The sequence below is a fragment of the Bidens hawaiensis genome, unplaced genomic scaffold (genome assembly GCF_021521415.1).
Source record: "Bidens hawaiensis isolate Kalapana, Puna unplaced genomic scaffold, B.hawaiensis_p1.1 tig00031156_1, whole genome shotgun sequence".
Taxonomy (NCBI): Eukaryota; Viridiplantae; Streptophyta; class Magnoliopsida; order Asterales; family Asteraceae; genus Bidens; species Bidens hawaiensis.
Window position 1 is genome coordinate 179787 of NW_027495237.1, and position 22284 is coordinate 202070.

At 36.2% G+C, this 22284-nt stretch overlaps 2 protein-coding genes and 1 pseudogene across 9 annotated transcripts; 1 reads left to right on the top strand and 2 right to left on the bottom strand.

Annotated features, from left to right (window-relative positions):
* Window positions 1-1860: 1860 nt before the first annotated feature.
* On the bottom strand, window positions 1861-2670 carry LOC143581740 (uncharacterized). The gene is made up of 2 exons (XM_077064449.1): window positions 2374-2670; window positions 1861-2286 (listed from the first exon to the last, which is right to left on the bottom strand). The coding sequence occupies exons 1-2, from the start codon at window positions 2668-2670 to the stop codon at window positions 1861-1863; spliced, it is 723 nt and encodes a 240-aa protein (XP_076920564.1).
* A 10720-nt stretch (window positions 2671-13390) lies between these two features.
* LOC143581745 (F-box/kelch-repeat protein At1g22040 pseudogene) lies at window positions 13391-14813 on the top strand (annotated as a pseudogene).
* Window positions 14814-16831: 2018 nt separating this feature from the next.
* Window positions 16832-21970, bottom strand: LOC143581743 (coilin-like). 8 transcript variants are annotated; one of them, XM_077064455.1, is made up of 10 exons: window positions 21843-21958; window positions 20809-20945; window positions 20642-20711; window positions 19893-20036; window positions 18917-19001; window positions 18710-18827; window positions 18278-18352; window positions 17503-17574; window positions 17270-17413; window positions 16832-17060 (listed from the first exon to the last, which is right to left on the bottom strand). In XM_077064455.1, exons 7-10 carry the CDS (start codon window positions 18308-18310, stop codon window positions 16968-16970), a joined length of 342 nt encoding a protein of 113 aa, XP_076920570.1. In that variant the 5' UTR covers window positions 18311-18352; window positions 18710-18827; window positions 18917-19001; window positions 19893-20036; window positions 20642-20711; window positions 20809-20945; window positions 21843-21958; the 3' UTR covers window positions 16832-16967. The 8 variants fall into 8 exon arrangements, with proteins under 8 accessions (XP_076920570.1, XP_076920569.1, XP_076920571.1 ...); XM_077064454.1 differs by having other exon boundaries at window positions 20772-20945; XM_077064456.1 differs by lacking the exon at window positions 21843-21958 and adding an exon at window positions 21136-21812 and having other exon boundaries at window positions 20772-20938.
* Between the last annotated feature and the right edge of the window lie 314 nt (window positions 21971-22284).

Genomic DNA, 22284 nt, shown 5'->3' on the forward strand with positions numbered 1-22284 from the left:
CTGAAGAAGGCTGAGACAGATTTGGCGTAATCTGCTCGCGAGCGCGCTGCACACTACAAAGAGTTCCAGGCTACGTTCAAGAAATCTAATGTTGATCTTGCTGATGCACGCAGCCGTGCTCATTCTGTCAAGGAGACTTCCGCCAAACTCGAGGATGAAAACGTTGCCTTGCGCAAGCGTATTGAAGAGTTGGAAGCGGAAGCTGACTTGAGTAAGACAGATGCGGGCAAGCTGGCTGACACACTGGTCTCTCATGAGAAGACTATCGAGTCTTTGACTGCTGAGTGTGCCGCCGCTGCCGCCGATCGCAATTGGCTGTTAAAGCACGCCATCTGCAAGGTAACCTTTATTCTCCTATTTTTTTCCTTTTGATATAGTACTTACATCATCCTTTTGCATGTTTCTCAACGCATTATCATTGATGATGACTTGACAAAGTGTGTTGGGCGCCTTGTTACCTCCTCGTAGCAACTAGGGTATAAAACCGGTTTCCAAGAGATTGTTACGCATTTGCGTGATAACCTTCCTCTGGTAGCCTATGTTCTTCAAGGTATTGATGTGGAAGCGGAGTACAATGTTGCAGAGACTGAGTATGACACTCTCTCGTTTCCCATCTTATCCGCCGTTGCGCAATACGCCAAGGAAGAAAATGGCGTACAGTTGTTGCGAAATCTGTTGGAGCCTGGTCAAGCAGGTCCTTCTACCAGTCATGGTGGTGACGATGAAAACGTTGTTGCGACTCAAGATCCTACGGGAAAGAGTATAAAAGCCTTTGATTAGGGCTCCCGCTGATTTGTGTAGTTAGGGTTGTATTTTTCTCATGCGGATGTTGGTATCCGTTTTGTAAATACTTTGTATATATATGGAATGATGTTTTCGTATTGCCTTCTTTTCTTGTGAAATGCGGAGTATCATTTTCATTCATTGACAATGGCCCTTGGCCCGTTTTCACAAAGTGAGATCGATTTACATGTAACACCTTTGCAGTTGCGCCACGTTCCATGTTCTTGGAACCGGCAAGCCATTGAGATGTATCAGCGTATAAGCGCCTTTCCCCAATATTTATTTTATTTGGTAGGGACCTTCTCATGTTGGCGCCAGCTTTCCTTGCGCTTGAGCTCTTGATGCCTCATTGTTGCGAAGGACGTAATCTCTAGCATTGAACTCACAAATTTTTACTTTTGCGTCATAGTACTTCTGGAGTTGGTATTTGTAATTTTGTTCATGCATTGTTGCCAACTCTCTTCTTTATTCCAAGAGCATCAAGTCCAATCTTCTCTCGACTTCGTTGTCGTTTTGTAATATGATTCTTGGCGATGGCACCCCGATTTATGCCGGAATCATTGCTTATGTGCAATAAGTTAGGCTGAATGGAGTTTTTGCGTTGCTGGTATTCTTCTTGGTGCGGATTGCCCAAAGAACGTGTGAAATTTGGTTGACCCAGCCTGACTTGTAATCCGCAATCTTTTCTTTATGCGGCCAACGATGCTTCGATTAGCGCGCTTCACTTTTCCATTCCCTAGCGGATGGGCAATGGAAGTGAATGTTTAAGTTATGTTTAACTCTTTGAGTCATTCCCAGATGCGTTGGTCTGCAAATTGTGTTCCATTATCGCTAACCAGATTCATGGGCAGACCAATACGGCATATGATGAATTTCGAAATGAATTTTTTGATGCTGGGTGCGTTAATTGTTGCCACCGGTTTTGCTTCGATCCATTTGGTGAAGTAATCAATCGCCACAATCAGGAATTTCACTCGTCCTGACGCTTCGGGAAATGGATTGTTATGTCGATTGCCTATTTCTGAAATGGCCGCACAATGTCTTTGGCGCATGGCACTGACATGCGCTGCATCGCCTTTACTCTTTTTCTGCATCCACGTGCATGCCCGGCCAGTAATATCCTGTGTTCATGATCTTGGCTACCACCATTCGTGGACCTGCATGGACTCCACAGATTCCTTCGTGTACTTCTCTTAGCAAGTAATTTGCGTCTTGTGGGTCCACACATCGGAGAAGTGGCCCTAAATAGGATCGTCTGTACAAAATGCCATTCTGAAGTGTATAATTCAGCACCTTGTGGCGGATCTTTCTGGAATTCGCTTTCTTATCGGGCAAGACACCTGATGACAAGTAGTTGATGATTGGTGTCATCCAGTTTGGTGCACTTTCCGAACATACACAGACTTCTCTCATGACTGTCGAAGGGCTTTGCAGTACTTCAACGCGGACGTCTTTGGCAAGATGTTCAAAGCTAACTGAGGCCAATTTGTTGAGAGCGTCAGCCTGTTTGTTTTCGCTTCAATTCACATGTTTGACTTTACATGTGACGAAGGTTCCCACTAGCGCCTTAGCATGTGCTAAGTATTATGCCATCTTTTCATCCTTTGCATCATATGACCCTTTAATCTGGTTTGCCATTAACATTGAGTCGCCGTGTGCCTCCAAATGTTGAGCCCCTAGTATTTTGGCGATTCTCAACCCTAGCAACAATGCTTCATATTCTGCCTCGTTATACGTGATTTTGAATTCCAGATGTATTGCATACGTGAAGTCTTGCCCTTCTGGGTTTGTGATCTTTAACCCAGCGCCTGCGCCTTCATCGTTGGATGCCCTGTCAGTGGACAATTTCCATACTTGTTCTTTTTGTTGTTCGATTGGGGGTTCCATTTCTTTTCAACATTCCTCCTCTTTTCCCTGGGGTACTTCTGCTATGAAGTCCGCCAAAACTTAGCCTTTGATTGGGTTTGTATTCAATGGAATTTTCTCTCAACTCCATCGCCCACTTAGCTAGCCTTCCAGATAATTCTGGTTTGCTTAATACGTTTTGTAGGCGATAATTGGTGTGAACATGTATTTGATGTCCTTGGAAGTACCTTCTCAAACAGTGCGCTGTTTGTACTAGCGACAGAACTAGCTTTTCCAAAGTGGAATATCTCGTTTCTGCGGCTGCCAAAGTATGGCTTACATAGTAGATGGTCGTTTGAATGCCATCTCTTTCCACCATTACCATGGCGCTAATTGCCCTTTCTGAAGCCGCCAAATATGCTATCAGCGGTTCCTTGGCTCGTGGTACTGTCAATGTTGGCAATTCTGCTAAATGTGACTTGATTTCTTGGAACTCCGCCTCTTCTTATGTTGTCCACCGAAATTGAGACTTCTTAAGACAGTTTCTTAGGTTTGAGACAAATGGAAAGGACTTTTCATCATGGCTTGACAAAAATCTGTTGAGCGCGACCAATCGCCCATTAAGCGTTTGCACTTGCTTGACTGTTTTTTGAGAAGGCATTTTAACTACCGCCTCCACTTTCTATGGATTGGCTTTGAAGCCTCCTTTGGTCACAATCACTCCCAGGAACTTTCCTTCTTCCATCCCAAAGGAACATTTTCCTAGGTTGAGTTTCTTGCTGATTTGGCGCAGTGTTCTGAAAGTTTCTTCAATGTCATTCAGCATTGTTGTTTCTGCATCACTTTTGATCACCAAGTCATCCATGTAGACTTCTAAATTCCTCCCAATCTGAGACTTGAATTCTTTGTCCCTCACGCATTGATACGTAGATCCTGCATTCTTGAGGCCAAATGGCATCATCTTGTAACAGTACGTTCCATTGTTTGTTCGGAATGCTGTTTATCTTGATCTTCCGCCGCCATGTGGATCTGGTGATACCCTTTGTATGCGTCCAAGAAACATTTGAACTGAAAGGGGACAAGCGCATCCACCTTTAAGTCTATTTCTGGTAAAGGGTAACAATCTTTCAGACACGCTTTATTGAGGTCCTTAAAATTGATGCACATGCTACCATCATCGGGTTAGCGACCCATGTTTGGTATTGAATTTCGCGGATTATCCTCGCGTCTATTAGCTGCTGGACTTGTCCATCGCAGGCTTTTGCTTGTTCTGGTCTCATCTTTCTCCGTTTTTGCACAACTGAACTTTCAATTTATGTTCCGCCTTGGTTCTTGGGACTCCCGTCATGTTTGCCGGGGTTCATGAGAAGATGTCCACGTTGCTGATGCGTAACATTTTTAGCGCACTTCGCACTTTGTCGGAGAGAGTAGGGCTGATGCTTACACTTTGTTCTGGGAACTTCCTATTGAGGGCCCATTTTCCACTTCTCTTGTTTTGTCTGTTTTCAACATCTTTTGTGGCGGTGTTTTTACTTTTGCCATGTGACATTCCTTGTTTGCATGGATCATTGCTACCCCTGTGGGAGTTGGTACCCCTAGAATGCCATGGGCTGTTGAGGGACTGGCATTGAAGTCTCCAATCGCCTCTCTCCCCAGGATTACATCATAATGCCGGTGCGGTGTTTCCATGACCAAGAAATCCACATCTTCTGTTCTTGAATGTATCCCATTGGTGAGCGTAACTGGGAATGTCAATTGTCCTAGCGGGTATTCAACACTTTGATTGAATCCTATTATTGGGGAATTGGCAGGCGTAAGTCTTCGCTTGTCTTTGTCTTCCAACAAATCGAAACATTGGCGATACATGATGTCAGACGTCGCCCTCGCATCAATGAAGAAGCGAGGTGTCCGGTAGTGGCCGAAAACTGCTGTGACCACTAACGGCGCCTTTCTATTCACCCCTCATTTCACCTTTGGGAAAATCACATGTTCTTCTTTACAGGCGGCATGTTCCACCTGGCTGCGCTTTTTGGTTTTCATGCCGCCAGAAATCATGTTGGCATTCAGGTCTTTGATTTTCTTTTCTGGTCTTCCGGCATCTCGCGGTGGCGGACGTCTGCCTCTCCCCTTGATACTTTTGACCAGATGTTCCAACCTCCCATTTTTAACATACTCTACGATGGCATCCTTCAAATTTGAACATTGATTAGTTGTGTGACCATGTTGTATGTGGCAGTCACGGTAACTTTTCATGTCCGCGTTTGGCCCTGGTTTGATTGGAGTTGGCTTTTTGAATTGGATTCCCTCCGTGTACATTATCTGTGCTGAACTCTTGGTCAGTGGGGTCCATCTGCTAGACGAATGTATTTGTCCTTTATGTTTGTTTCTGAAAGACTCATACGGTACGGTCTCCTTTGGCTGAGTTCATGGTTCAGCCTTGACCATACGGAATACATCTTTTTACTTTTTCGGGCTCTGTTGATATCATTTCTTGCGTACTTCGCGTTAACTCTTTGCCCCAAGCTTTATTCTGTCCGCGCGTATCTTTTTGTCGTGGTCATGATATCGTCCCAGCGATGGGGCATCCCATCTCTGCCTGTAAGGTTTCGAATCAGGTCATCACACTTTACATTTTGGCGGAAGGCCGCTCGCAAGATTTCTTCGCCAACGCCACCAATGTTCAGCCCTTCATGGTTAAACCTAGTAATGAAAACTTCCAGCGTTTCATTATCCTTTCTTGTTACATTAAGGATGTATGCTGGATCGCTGATGTAGCGTCCCTGCTGGCTGAAGTGTTGGGTGAACTTGCTTGACAAGTCATCCCAACTAGTGATTTGGCCTTCTGGCAACCTTTCAAACCAAGCCCTTTCCGCACTGACCAAGGTTAGGGTGAAAATGTGGCACCATAACGGCATGGTCCACCCTGATACTAAGCCAGCGGCTATGTAAGTTTGCAAGTGATCATCCGGATTCGATAGACCATCGTATTGGCCTACCGTTGGCGGGAGTTTTGGGTTTTCCGGTAATTCCACTTCAGCGATCCTTCTTACAAATTTTGACTTCCCCGATGATGTCGTTGGTCTGTATGGTTTGGAGAAGTCTTCGTTTGCATCTAGATGATACTTTATTAGTTTTTTGGCGGCGTCTAGACCTTTCCAACTAGCCTCGTAGTCGGGGTCATCTGGACTCGAGTCTCCTTCGAGCTACGATCGATGAGATTATTCGTCTGCCTTGCTATTTGGTCGGGTGGTCAGTGTTTTGCCAGCTGGCATTTTTGTTCGAATCGGATTTGACTCCTCTTCGTGTTCGTCTTCTTCTTCTTCGCCGTTACTACTGGCCTCCCCATCAAATAGTGTTCTTGGTTGAATGACAGTCGCCATTCTTTATTGCACTTTTTCCAAGAGTTTTCGTTGTTCACCTTCTAACCAAGCCATTATTTCTAGTGGCATGGTTGTTTCTGAACGAGATTTAGTTTTTGCTTTTTCTTCTATGGTAGCGCGAAAGGGTGGACGCATCAGCGATGCCTTCGTCGCTACCCATTACATCGAGGATTTCCATGTTTTCTTCTTGGTTGACCTTTGATAGTTGTCCAACCTCTTTCGCTGGGGTTTTGCCACTCATCTGGATCAAGAATGGAGTGAGAGTTTTACTATTCTATCTATATGCACGGATGGCGCCAATGAAGAAACACAAATCCAACCCTTAGGTCTAACAAGTTAGTCCAAGGGTAATGGTTAAGTATTCCCCACGATAGGTTATAATCTTCCTTAGCGCAGATGAGTTTCTTGCAAAACAGAACACCGTGAACTCGTTACGAGGAATTGGGGGATTCTCTTGTAACCACCATCCGGCGTGAGAATCAGTACTTGGTAGTACAATGGAAATATATTGAGAGAGAGTTAGAATATTGGATCATGGATCCTTTACCGTTTGGAGGTAATTCAGTTTTTATAGCCGGTGGAGAGAGAGTATAGCCAACTGCCTTGTCAGGCTTTCCACCAATTATATTCTCCATTCGTGCGGTTATGGAGGTTGGTGGACATCATGGCCTTTTGATATTGAAGTGGTATACTATTTGTACCGTCCTTTATGTGTTGTCCCATTTTTATTGGTTGGACGATATTCCCGATGGATATTCTTCATTTTTGTCCCATGCTTATGGAAATCTTTGCGCTACCATTCCCGAGGTGTCAGGGAATGTTTAATATATTAGGCCTTGTTCATGGCGCCATGCACCCTTACTGGCGCTTAGTCTATCCGCTTAAGTTTAGACAATGTTTGTGGCGCCATGAGGCCCGCCTGACACTTGGTTTATCCATCTATCAGGTGTTATATCAATTTGAGGTGGATTTAGCACCCTACCTCTACACTTCTCGTTGAATTTTTACTAGAATAATAACCATGTGATTCACAGATTAAGTTATTTCACTATCTTCAACTTTATTTGAACCCCGCATACACATGTCGCTTAGACGCTGTTTGACGTTTCAAATCCTCTTTTTATACTTTAAATCCAAAGCACGCATGTATCCTTTCCAAATTTCCCAAAACTCCGAAGCATACTCGTAAAAACTCCCAATATATCTTTGATGTTCAATAACTAGTAATAAAAAAGCATACTTTAAGTATCATATTTCATGTCCGACTTAAGGGTGTGACGGGTAGTCGACGGCCACAGGCCCGACACCCCGCTAGGCCCGAAATTTATTTTTACAAAAAATTTATGTATTTTTATGAAAAAAACTATGTATAATCAATGTTTTAACACAGTTACATAACCACTAGCTTAGTCTAGTGGAAAAGTGGTATGACATCTAACTAAGAGGTTGTGGGTTCAAGTTTTATTTGAGACATTTTTAAGTTTATTTTTATAAAAACGTTTTTTACACAACTTAAATCATAACCAAATAAGCCAACTTAAAACTAAATTATTTAAGCCAAACAAAAAGTTCCTTTTACTTAATGCCCAAAAATTTTTTTGCCTTTGGCCCAAAAAATATTTTGTCTTCTCCGAGCCGACCCTGTCATATTTTTAACTAAAAATAATTAAAACCAATGAAATAAACTATTTAAATACATGAAATACATCCGACCATCATCGTTTGGTTTCAATAATTTCAAACCATAGTGAACGGTTTGGTTTACTGTTTATATTGAAAACTGGTCGTATAAAACAGTACCGGATCATAAGTTTTTACACTATATTTTAGCTCTTTAAATTTTTCTATGCATATATAAATATATATATATATATATATATATTAGGCTTAGTTATATATTTATAATCGATTTTAGTTTACTTGCACACATAGTTATTTTCTAAACTGTGGAATACCAGATGAAACTCATGGCTGCAAAGGTCGTTGCTTGTTTCCAAGCACCACACTTGCCACACTAAGAATCCATCATCATCATCATCATTACCTTGCATAGACCCAAAAGGTGTAGATGGATCGTTAAAGGATTCCATCAAACACCTTATGTGCACCGTACCAAATGTGACAAACTGGAAAATGTTCACAAAAGATTTTCGGAAACACATCACAACCTTTCTAAAACCCAAACGGACAAACATGTATCTCATCGAACACCTCATGTGCACCACATTTGAGGTCACAATAGAGTAAAGGAAATGCTAGTTGTAGGTTCGCCATCGCCACAGACAGTCAAAACCGCTGGCAACGCTTTTAAAAACACTCGGGTGTAAAACCATCACAGTCCGAAAACAGTAGCAAGCATATTCACCTGAAATAAAAGCAGCCAAAGGTGATAAGGGTCAGATTAAAACCCAAATTCACCAAAGAGGGTTATCATCGTCTTACCTCCGACACCGCCGCTGCCTAGGGTTCCAAAATGTGCACCATTTGAGAGAGAGACGCCATTTGAGAGAGAGAGTTATCCTGAATGAATTGTGGTTATCGAAAGAGAACAAATATGGAACCTCAAAGAGAAAGCAGAATGTGCACGTTGAGTCAAGTTACAAAGACAGGTGTAAAGTTGAGACACGCGTGAAGGATGGAAAATTTAAGAAAATTTGTACAACGGACACAACCAATAATACAACACTTTTAGCAAAAGGTACCATTATAAAGCATGAAGTAAGTTGAAAATTAATATATATATATATAATATGTATTATATGTTCTTGTTTTAAATAACATGTGTTTGTTATAAGATTTTTTTATTTTCACCTAGTAAATAATAAACCAATATATTTTTAAAAAGGAGTTATGACCAATGTTTTAAAAACTGGTATTTTACTTGTACCGGATTGGACTAAAAAATGGTACAACCGGTTGAAGTGGGTTATACTGGGAGTTCAACTTGTTGAATAATTTACCTTATACTTTCATATAAATGCAATTTCAACTCCAAAATTAATCCAAAGTAAATGATTCCATAACAAAAAAATACCAAAACTTAATTTATATTAAAAAAATAATACAAAAGCACTCAATTTAAAAAAAAAGTCCTAAAGTTTATACGTTTGAATATTAATTGTTAGGTTAAAAGTAATTTAGGAATAAAATGGCCCGCAAATATCAAAACTACTCGTACTTTAAACCGGTTTGCTGATAAAAACCTGTATTTAAAAAAAACCGCCGGTACAATGTTCTAGCAAACCGGCCAAAAATTCCAGGCTCAAAATAGGTTTTTAAAACACTGGTTATGACACTAACGTCCGACATTTATCTATCTACCTATCTACTATACTATTAAAAGAATTGAGTTTAAGTCCACATGACATCTTCCTATTGGTTATTTTCAATTAATTTCAATTATATCAACAACTTCTCTATTTTTATTCACAATAAAATAATTCAAAAACAAAATACTTTTTTAAAAAACCATTCAATGCATTGTATAACCCCCGAACCCGTTTACCATTCCTGTTTTAAGAATACGGATATATTGGAAGAATTTAAATTTATCATTAAATGTGGATTTGTAACTTATCATTTTGGTCAAATTTTAATTAATATTAACTAGCTCAACCATTTAATAAATCAAAGAGTGGATTTTGTAAATGGGTCTAAATTATTGATTACTTATTAGACGTTTATTTTATATGTGTAAATGTTTAATAAAGTTGTTGAACCATATTCTTTTAACGTATAAAACGTATAATTTACGTAACGGTTAATTAACGCGTCCAAATAAAAGTTAGAATAAATATAGATATATTAATTCTATATTAGAGTCCCTTCGAAATTAAAGTCATTTCATTTTTCCATATTTGAACGTGTACAAAAATAAAAAAAAGTTAGATTTGACTTTTAAATTATGGCAATACGACCCAATCGGTGTTTAATTTGTGATTTTCTTAATCACTTTAATATTATGTTAATTTGGTAAAATAAATTACACCTTAACTTATTCCATATAGTCTTTGTACAAGAAAGACATAATTTTTTGCAAACAAATAGCTTAGTATTCCCCTAACATATGTAAATACTATATATTCAATACATTTTCTTGAGTTACATTTGACACACTATATATTAAAACACAATATGCCAATGTTCATACTTGGTTGCTTATGAAGTTTGAGATGCAAGATTTTGAAGTTCTTCATGTCGTTTTAAATTAATCGATATTATACTTTTGTAGTAGACAAAGGTATGTATGTTTATTATTTTATTTTTTTTTGAAGTTAAATCCTTTGTTAAATAAATATAATCATGCACCATCCTATATATGTTTTTATTGTCAACATGTTTAGTGTTTCCTATTTGTTGGTATGAATGTCTTATTATATTTTATTTTAGATGTCTTCAAGATCCATGAAACATAGTGTTTTTAGTCATCCTCTTTCAATAAGAGAAATAATATAAACGGTTAGTCATTTTAATATTATTTGTTTACTCTCAAAATGTTATATTACATTTTATTTTTTGAAAACGTGCAGTGTAAACGGAAAGAGAACCATTGAGTGTCATATCCAATGGTAATATTTTAAAATGACTATTCATTAATACGTTTTCAAATATTTATATTTTATTTATTATTTTGTTGGATTCAATTATAATATTTACACCAAGTTATGAGATATACTATAAATGTTAATTTTAAGAAAATATATTTTTTGCTATGCGCTATGAATTTTACAAAATTGAGCATACACCCAAAAATGTAGATACTCATACTTATACTTATATTAACAACAAAATATTATGTCAAAATGATTACAAATTGGAATGATAAGAATTAATATTGTTATTTTGTATATTTCCGTTTTATTTTTATATGTTTCAATTTTAACAACCAAATACCTTTATAATTACATTAACATATTACATAACCATTTTTTTTTAATATTTTACATAATCTAACATACGTTAATATAGACAATAATTCGTTTTTAAAATATGTTAAGTTTAATAAACCTTTTGCTTATTTTATTCTAATAACAATTCACTATGTAGTTACTTGTCCAATCACATCATTTAATGTTAATCGATTAGACGTTGGAGAAGAAAAAGAACCGCCAAATACTAAAAAATGTTCTATATGTACAAACTCAAATAACACATGTTACTTTTTTCTATTCGTTTACTTTTTGGATAAACTTCATGTATTCACACTTTATTTCTAGGTTATACCAAATATTTTTATAACCATTCTTCTGTTTTTATATTTAATAGTTGTCACGATAAATACCAAAGAAGCAATTGCATAGGGAATTTCACGAGTGAAAATTAGAGACGATGTTAAAATGCTTATATTAGACAAAGACGGTAAAGTTATAAACAAAACTAAAAATATGGTTTATAAGGAACTATTTAGTAGTTAATAAATTTTTCATTTTGAACTTTGGATTATCTATCGAATAATTGTATAAAGGATGTTAATTTCCTTGAAAGTTATGTTTGATAATCAATTTTTTTACCGGTATAATTAACAACTAAATATCATGTACTCATCACAACTATATGACAACCTATTTTATAATTTTATATTAACTACGATATTTACACGATTTATAAATTTCCACCCGTGCCGTACACGGTTCAATAGCCTAGTATATATATAATCGGTAATTTAGAAAACTTTCATTAATTTGGCCAATCAATTCACTAACCCAGTAGAAATCAATTCACAAAAGTAACATAAACTAGAGGTGCACAAATCGGGTTTTTTCTAATACCCGGGTTCGGTTATAGACCGGTTTCGGGTATGATCGGGTATTGGAAAATCGGGTATTGTGAGAAATCGGGTAGGGTTCGGGTAAGGTATTGAGGAGAAAAACTCAACCCTATGTACCTGGGTAGGGTATGATCGGGTTCGGGTATAACTGGGTATTGGAACCGGGTACGACCGGGTATTATACCCGGCTTTGAATTTATAATTTTTTTATACATTTTTTAATTTGTTTAAAATTTAAATTTGCTTTGTAATTTATAAAACTAATTAAACTATATTACAAAAACCATAAATCCACTTAATTACAAATTATTTACTTAGTAATATGAATTTTACAAAAACTTAAACATAAAATTTGTGAAGTAAACATAAAAATATACTATAAAAACTCATGTATTATTCGGTTATTAGAAAATTGGTATCGGGTATCGGGTATAATCGGGTATGGGTATAAGGTATGACCGGGTCCGGGTATTTACGGGTATTAATCGGGTACGGTTCCGGGTACGGGTATTGACATTAAAATGCATACCATATCCATACTCTACGGGTAGGGTCGGTTCCGGTTTCGGGTATAGAATACCCGGGTATAAAAAAAACCGGTTCCGGGTATTTTTTCGGGTACGGTTCCGGGTATGGGTTTTTTTTTCACCTCTAACATAAACATTAAGCACAACGGTAAAAAGAAAAAAGAAAAAAAAAAGAAAGTCAAATAAAAAATTTAAAACATAAAAACCAAATAAAAAATTTGAAAATCAAATCAAGTCCGGCATAATCAACTAAATTTCCGGCCACCAATTCCGGCATAATCAAGTCGTGACCTCAAACTGATAGTTTACCTTCCTATTCAATCTTCCATTAATTTCGTTTCAAAACCGTAACTACTGCACCTTTTAAGTTTAACCCTATATATATAAACCTCACTCAGCTATAACTTAATAGTAATAGCTAGCCACCACGTTGCGATTCAAGGTAACAGTTTAGTCGTTTTGATATACTAAATCAAAGCATCAATGTTTTAAGCACTTATACTTTATTTGAGAAGATGATCCGTTTCTTTATTATTTTATTCTTTTGAAAGCGTTTTTCAAGACTAATTTAGCTTTTAATTAATTGTTTATGACCCATAATTTCCTGGTTAAATAATAATAAAAAAAATTTACAATACACACTTTTAAACTGATAAAGTCAGTCGTGTTAATTATATTGCCGTTAAAATGATTTTTAGCTTATCTTTGTTTTTTTATGGGCATTTTACTCGGGTAGTAAAGCCATTAAGCATAACAATCATCAATACCCGAGTTCGATGGATTTCAACAGTTTCTTATTAGTTTGATGATCGAGGAAGTCCTTAAGGAAAAACCCTCTAATGGTTATATGAAATATTCAAATTAAGGTGCTACAAGTTTGCAAATATTAGAAGTAGTTGTTACGTGTTAAGGTCCGTAACAACTTATGTGTATATATGGATTCATTCAGAATCGTTATTTAATTGTTTATGTGAAGCTTTTCGAAACAAAAGATGTATACGTGAACCTATTTGTATGCATCTCACTGTTCTTAATATATCATTGTTTGCTTTTTTTATCTGCATGAACATATAGGACTTACTATCTTCATGGGAGGTATATTGAGCATAAATCAAGTTAAACCAACTGAATCATTTCATGCTCCACGTAAAAGGCGAAAAACATCATCATCATCATCATCAAGATTTTGGAGCGATAACCCTCGATTGATTCTCGGTCTTCCTGATGAAATGTCTCTTCAGATTCTTGCCAGAGTTCCCAGAATTTGGTATTTAAATTTGAAGGCGGTTTCGCGCATCTGGAAGTCTTCAGTAACAAGCCCTGAAATTTATAAAATCAGGAAAGAACTGGGCACCACAGAGGATTGGCTCTACATTTCAACCAAGGGCTATGACAGTAATCCGCCTTTATGGCACGCGTTGGACCCGGTTTCCAAAAAATGGCTAAGATTGCCACCTATTCCTGTATAAGACAGTTCGGGTTCTGGGATTGCCGATGTTGTGAGGGATGGCTCGGACTAGAGGTTCATGTAGATCGAACATTGTTTTCTGGTTGTGCCTTTGCAGCCATTGATGGCTGCCTCTACATGTTAGGTGGGTTCTCTAAAGATTCTAGTTCCACCCGTGTTTGGAAATACGACCCGGTTTTGAATTCTTGGAGTGAAGCAAACCCCATGTGTGTAGGTAGAGCTTGTTTTGAAACTGCAGTATTAAACGATATACTGTTTGTTGTTGGCGGCATTGGCAGGCATCCCAACGGTTGTACAACGCTAGAGTCAGCAGAGGTTTTTGATCCCCAAACCGGGTTATGGTCAGAAATACCAAGTGTGCCATTTACAAAAGCACGCGCTGCACCATCTGCGGTTTTAGAATATTTACCTGGAAATGTGGCGACAGGGCTGGCATGCTATAGGGGAAAGCTATATGTTCCTCAAAGTTTATATTTCTGGCCGGGTTTTTTTGGTGCGGGTGGTGAGGTTTATGATCCTGACACAAATTCATGGGACGATATGCCTTTGGGCATGGGTTATGGTTGGTCAGCTATGTTAGCGGGATTCAAAACGAGTGCGATTGTTGATGGTGATTTATATACATTGGATCCTTCAGGTTGTGTAGAAAGCGTGAAAGTGAAAGTTTATGATTGCTGGGATGATTCTTGGAAAGTGGTTAATGGAGACGTGCCTATACACGCAGAGTTATCGTATCTTCTCTCGGGTTTACTTGGGAAGCTTCATGTGGTCACTAAAGATGGTAACCGTATCGATGTGCTAAGGCGGTCTGATAAACAAGTTGATTTGATTGCATCATTAGATGAAGGAAGTTGTGAATCAAATATGTGGAATGTGATTGTTTCTAGGGATTTTGGTATTTGCAACCTTGAGGGATGTCAAAATCTTGATTTATAAGCGGGTTTTGAGATATTTGTGATTGGGTTGCCATTTTTGTGTTTGGTTTGATTTGTTTAAGAACTTGTTTAATTAAATAGGTTGACCCTTTAAATTAAAAGTAAAAAAACTAAAGTTTATATTTTATTAGGTCAAGACGCTTATGATGTGTATAACCCTTACAACTTGTGTACTGATTAACACCGCTAATTGTTTAGATTATAATATGTTAAAATCCCTAGAAACAATCACATTAACCAGTTAGGCGGAACCCTTTTGAATGTGAAATTTGAATGTGAAATAATTAAACAATCACATCAAGGTTAAAATATTTAGAGCGGAACCGTTTTGAATGTGAATATAATTAGGCCAGTTAGGCAGTTAATTTAACCCACCTGGATTATGGATTATGTAATATTACGTCCGTCAATGGGACTTGTCAAAAAAATGGCTGACAAAGAATTGATTAGAAAAACAGAAACCGGGTCATGTATGTTTTGTAGATGGTCAAACTGAAAGCAGAACCGCAGCTCAATCTCGGACTAATCATGCGTTGCCATATTCAAAAGTGTCACTCATCTTTCAACAACCTTCGAACTTTTTTCTTCTAGTGTATGATCTTCGGGTATTAGTGACCACTCCTCATATATTGGTCTCGCAACTCCACAGGATAACTTCTCTATGTATAAGATGTATGGTCAATGCTACCCAACATCAGGAAGGTGATGGCTATTTTCATATGATTGATGCAAAACCGCAATGTCGTGGCTTGTCTGCCTAGCTAAAAATCGCAGGCATTCATGAAAAGTCCTTTCAGCCATACAAAAGTACTTGACATACTCGTCTGGAGGATTATTACTTGTGAGTTGTTAGATGGTTGTGCCTGATGCCCGACTAATAATTATACAACATATATCCGATTAAATACTTAAGACAAATATGAATAACATTTTACAATCAAGTATAAAACGGATATTATCAATACCACACCCATAAAGGTAACATGTGTTTAATTTGTAGATGTAATTGTTTGACTTCTCTATACGGTTCTAGTTTTTTTTTTTAACTGCAATTCATTAACAAAAACCAAAACCCTTCCTACCAAGACGGTAGCAAGGGTCGGTACCAAACACAAAGCCGGAAACAATTACACAACCAAGTATTTCCATCTATCCCAATCTTGATTGATACAATTTGTCCTATTTTTGATTCACAAGAAACTCAAAAACTTTATGTCTCCAAACACTTTAGCGATCTTTTACTGGCTTGTTTTCGACAATGCATTTCGAACCTTCCATAAACACCAAATGGTCACCATAACAATGGAGTGAACCAGTTTTCTTTTATGCCCCACCTTTGAAATCTGTTTAACCGCTTCAAATAATTCTTGAACTTTTTTAACATTGAAAGCTTGAATATTGCACCACCTTCCAAATAATTTTTAGGTCCTTTATTGATTAAGTTGCACCTGATCTGAAACATGATTTTCTTATGTATGAGATCTTTAATTCTTTACTTCGTGCATAGGTCCTTTATTCGCATATTGGACATAAAAATCGATGAGTCAACTGATACCACACTGGAAAGAAGGAACCTGTTACTTTGCTTTAGGTTTTGGTGATGTTTTTATAGTTTTGTGAGTTATTGAGATAGAATGAAATGTTATTGTGATATTATGCCCTGTTCGTGAATCTTGGTTTTGTGAGTACTCAAGTGTGTACAATTCTTCAGACTTATCAGGTAACTAGAAAAGGTCAAATTGACCAATATATATATATATATATATATATATATATATATATATATATTTTTAGAAAGACAGTTTCTCGTTGTGTGCAATTTATAAATTTCTTAATCAATTAGTTCATATATTAAATCAAATTTAGTATGAGTTAAAGGTTCTCATTTTATATTTTAACTTAACCACTAGAAAATAGACCTTTAATGACACGTCATGCGCGTCATTAAAGGGGTAGATGACACGATATCACGTGTCAAGGAAGGCCATGTCATAAAAAAATGAAGCAAATTCGTGTGTCATCTTTTTATGACAAGCATTTTTTTGACACGCGTTTGCATGTCATGGTTTTAAGTATTATAAAAAAAAATTTTTGGCAGATTTATAATTTCCACATTAAATAATAACAATTAACGACTCATAATAAAACAAATTCATATATAGCAAAATAATTCATTTCATATAATATTTCATAACATACTAACAAACATTCAAAATAAACAATATTTCAAAGTTAACATTTCATTAACATCGATACGAACATTCACGGGTAAATAAAGGATGTCACAAAAGTAGACCACTCTTCACGAATTCCATCAATATCAGCATCCGTGTATTCATTATTCCCTCCTGCAACCTGAGAAAAAATTTAGATTATTAAACATCAAGTTCAAATTATTTGTCAAAAAAATTATATTTTGAATGATAATCTGATTTTTTTGAATTAAAGGGTTTAAGAAGTTTCAGAAAGAATACAGTTCATGCAGCTTCTAGTTTGTTTCTAAGATAAAGCTTTTTAACCAGTTTGAACTATTACATATAAAAACATAACCTGAATCTGATTACCTCTAGAGTACCATCTTCTTTATAAAGAGAATCATTTTGCGCGTTTTCATTAATCTTGTCTGATACAATAGGATATTTTGTCACAAGTATGAGAACAATGTCCTTAGCATCATAATATGATATTCTTCCAACCTGCCATGTAAACTGATATTTTAACAAAAGGAAAGAGTACATAAAACCGGCAATGTAGATTCTCTTGAGACATGTTGACTGTTACAAAAAAAGAAAGTTACTCGAAAGGATGAAAACTCAACTGTCCATGAAGAATTTAAGTCGATGAGACTATATGCAATCACATCACCTTCCTGCAAATTATTGAGAATATTATAATCATCCATTTTTGTGTGTGTGTGTGTGCACGATTAATTACTTACTAGTCCCTTTGACTAATCTTTAGCCCATTTATTTTTAGGCTTAGTTGTTTCAGGCTTTGAATAGGCTTGTTGAGGCTGCAGTTTTCAAGTTAGAATAAATGTATATAATTCCAACTTGAACATTAACATACAAATACCTTATTTTTTGCAATTTTAGCTATTTCTTTCATCCATTGTCTTTTAGCCTTTTACGTCTAGCACTTCTACTAGAGAGCTGACATTGGTTGTATTTTATGTCATACAAGTGGTTGACCCGGCGCGTTGCGCTGGGCTTGGCTGTGTTGGACTGGAGTTACGTCCATGATTCATGTATGATTAACTGCCATCATTTACAAAAGTTAAGTAGTGTTGGACAAACATTAAAGTTTTGGTTGAGCATTACATATAAATATTCCTAACTTCTAGGCATGTAAGATGTGCGCACCAAATTTTTGCAAAAGATGCTTTTGCTGCTGATGGCTGTCCGCTTTGACGCTTTCATGGTTGTTAAAAAGATATTCGTTAACAGAATTGCAGCTTCTTTGTTGGGCTAGTCTTTAGATAAAGTTTATGCTCCTGGTACAAAACCGTATTGAAAGGTGGTGTTAGCATAATGAAGTGGAGTTAGGAGGACATTTTTGGATTTGGAGTTTACCTTCAGTTGCCAAAAGCAAGACTTTTTTCGCATCCCGCTAATTCCTAACCTTCTTTTCAGGAGGCGAGTAATTACCTGCAGTTTTATAATAAGATTAGTTTTATGGGTTTTTTTAGCAAATATGTGTAACATAGTCGTAAAAGGCCAAGAAAGCAAATCGGTTCAATGGGCTCTGCGTAAAGGAGTCCAGCTTGACTTTTGCACTTGTTCAATCTCTTTCTCTTTTCCCTTTACACCATCATTATTTCTATTTTATTTTGAAAGGCCATCGTTATTTCTAATAGGTCTTTTTTAATTGGTATTTATGAATATAAGGCATATGCATAACTAATTATTAGTCAGATCCATGTTGACAGTTGCTAGTGTATCGGTATTGTTCTTGTGATTGTAGAAAAGTGAAAAGGATTTTAACAGTTTGGCTGATTTACTTATGGATGAATTTTGTGACCTATGTTGATATGACAGCAATGATGACGGGCATTTTCGGCATTCGACTGATCAAAACGCCTTCCGTATCTCAGGCCAAAGTGTGATTCTAACTGATGTGTTGCTGTTTTAAGGGAAAAAAATTGTGTGTGGAAGATTGTTAGTACCCATAAGAAATAAGAGAAACATTTTGGCTGAATCTTGAACTGTTACCTGTTGTTTTTCGGAGTAAGATAAGTTTTCCTATTTTCCTCAGCATCTTCAGATGATGTTATGGCCACAAGACATCGAATATAATCTAAAATAAGTATTTGGAGTTAATACATTCATAATATCGTTTTATAAAATAATTATGATGTGTTGTTTGTATTAGATGTTTATTGCAAATATTATTATGGTTGAATAAAACGAACTTCTAGTTGTAATCATTTGACCATACTGCGGGTTTTGCCCCTTAAAGTTGACTTATTTTCATTTTTCACTATGTCTATTGGCAATTTCATGTCTGTTTTAATTATTTCTTTATACATGTTTGCAACAAGTAGCTTGTTTGCTTTATTAGTTTATTGTATATTTCTAACTTTCATTAGTAAATATAGACATTCTAATCTGTCTTTATTCACACATTAAAAGATCATAATTTATTTAAGCTAAATCCAAGATTATTAATGTGTTAAGTAGGTAGATTCAAATAATTAAAAATCTCATATGATAAATGGTAACCATTCTTTAACGGGCCTGTTGTATTTATGAATGTAGGCCTGTTGTTTAGTCTAACATCTACAATTTGGCCTTTTATGTTATATATACAAGTAAAATTACATGGTTTAACGGGCTCATTTGTTAGCCCATATCGGTAATGAGCAAAGGCGAGGCAGGGCCTGTTCTTAAGTGAGCTCGCGAAGCCGGTCCATATCAGTTATGAGCAAAGACATATTAAACACACACACATATAAACCGAGAACATAGCTCCACCGTCCACACAAAGGTTATTTGGCTATTAAATTGTTAGATATAATTAAATTATACCCTTTAACCTTCACATATATTCAACACACACATATAAACATCCTCGATACACAAACGAACAACATCATCATCATCATCATCATCGTACTCAGTATATCCCACCAATAACAAACGAACAACATACAAATACAAAATAAACGATTGCTTACAGGAAACATACCTTAGATCCGGCCTGATAAAGATGCTGAATGAACGCGCGAAACCTTGAAGCTAAGCTGAAACATTAAAACCGGGAAAAACACATGAACGTCTAGACGAAAAAGTCACATTCACATTAGAACATTAACATAATGGATGTGAACACCTACACACACCACATAACACAGCAAAGTTAACTGTAACAACACAACTATTGATTAACATAAACGAATCCTAGAATCAGTACAACATAAAAATGTGAAACATATTCACAAACAGATACTTTAATAAAAAGTAAATCTTATACTGAATTGTCTTTTAAGTTAAAAATTTTGACCTAAATACCAAACCAATTTAATTTATGACATATAAAATAGGTTCACAATACAATCAGAACCCTTTAATACTTAAACGGGTTCATATCCCAGCAACCTGCAAACACGAACAGTTTAAGAACACTGGTGAAGCCAGAAAAGACCTAACTTAAGCAACAGCGCTATCCCAGATTTACCACAGCTCGTCAACAGGTACACACGTATTAGTCTGCTATCAAGCTACTGTTAGATAGGCTCTGCTAGAGTTTCTGTCAAACGACTTCTGCAATTTACTATCTAATATATAGCAAAATATATGAGCAAGGAACAAAGTTTGTGACGCCAAACTTCTTTCTTATACTAATTATATAATAGGGTCACCAAAAAACTTATTAATTACTAACCACGAATTCTGTACAACCATAAAAATAATATAATCATTATCACTATTACAAACCTTTTTAGCCATAGGAGTATTAGTCACTTGATTGACTTCTTCAACATTCCCTTGAAGCTTCTTTTCACTACTGTAAAACATGGATAAATAAAAACAAAATACTATAAGAATGTATTAGCAATTTTAGTACCTTTTCACAGTGGGAGGAGATTTAACTTTTTTGTTACTTGTTGCAGCCACTTTTTTAGTCTCTTTTGTACAATTGATCTTCTTGAGATGAGATGTATCATTATAAACATTTTCAATTTCCTCTGTTTCAACCTCATCTTCATCATCCAATGCAGCCAGACATGATTTCTTCTTTCTGTGATTCAAACATAAATCAATCAATCAATCAATCATACCCAGTAAAATCCCACCGACAGCAGAGCTATAGGTAGGGTCTGGGGAGGGTGGGATGTAGGCACACCGTACCTCTATCCAAAGGAATAAAGAGGTGGCTTCCAGAGAGACCCTCGGCTCTAAGAACATAAATGAAAGAACAAATATCTTACAGAAGTGTTTTGATTCAAACATAAATGAAAGAACAAATATCTTACAGAAGTGTTTTGATTGAAATTTGTTTTGCAATATTAAGACTTGAAATCACAAAGGTTATTACCGTTTGGATAAACAGATTCTGCTTCTAGCTAATAAGTGTTCATTTCCATATCATCTTCGACAAAAACTAACTTTCTAAAGATAAAAGAATATTAACTATTATGCTAACCTGATCTGAGAGGCCTTTATTCCCATTTCACAAATGCCCTCCCTCTTTCTATAACAAAAATGTATTATTTTTTATCATTTTATCTATTAACTTATCAACTTACCATTCAAGCAAACATCTGATTATCTAATTATTATAACATCAGGAAACATAACCCTAAACAAGGCTTACTTCAAGTTCTGAATATTTGAGGAGCTAAACTGATTCAATCTTTTTTTTAGGTATTATTTTTCAGATTAATCATGGTTTCTGCAGCCTAGATAAGATCTATAGATTTTTTCAGGTCATTAATCCTCAAAAAATTTATTCACTATTCAGATTATTATAATACAGAGGATGTACAATTAACACTTATATACTAACACAACAAGAGATTAAGCAGATTAAACCTAACCAATTTATGCATTAGTTTAAGTTTAACCAATTTATGCTTCAGCAGATCCGTAAAGCCACTTTATGCCCCAATTTAACACAGAAAGTAACAGATTATACCGTAAACAACGAGTAATTAGAGCCGTAATTGTGAATTAGATGCAACAAATCCTTAGATCCAGAGCCGTAGTTGTAAAGCCAGAGCCATAATTGAGCGATCGATGATGAGAGATATGATGATGGATTAACCAAAATTATAAAGTGAGATTGAGCCCTAGATATGAGATAGATATGAGAGGTCGATGAGATGAGAGGGTTTTTGCACTTATTTTTTTTTTAACTAAAATATTGACAAGCAAACACGTGTCTTTGTTTCTCTAATTTTTTATAAAAGTTGACAATATTTAGTGACACGCGGTTTTTACACGTCATAAAATTACTGTGTGTCATGATTGGCGTGTCATTAAAGGTATATTTTCTACTAGTGTTAAGAGCTATGATGATGAGATTTAATATGCCCTACTTCTTTATTTAATATAATAACTAGATGTGGGAAAATGGA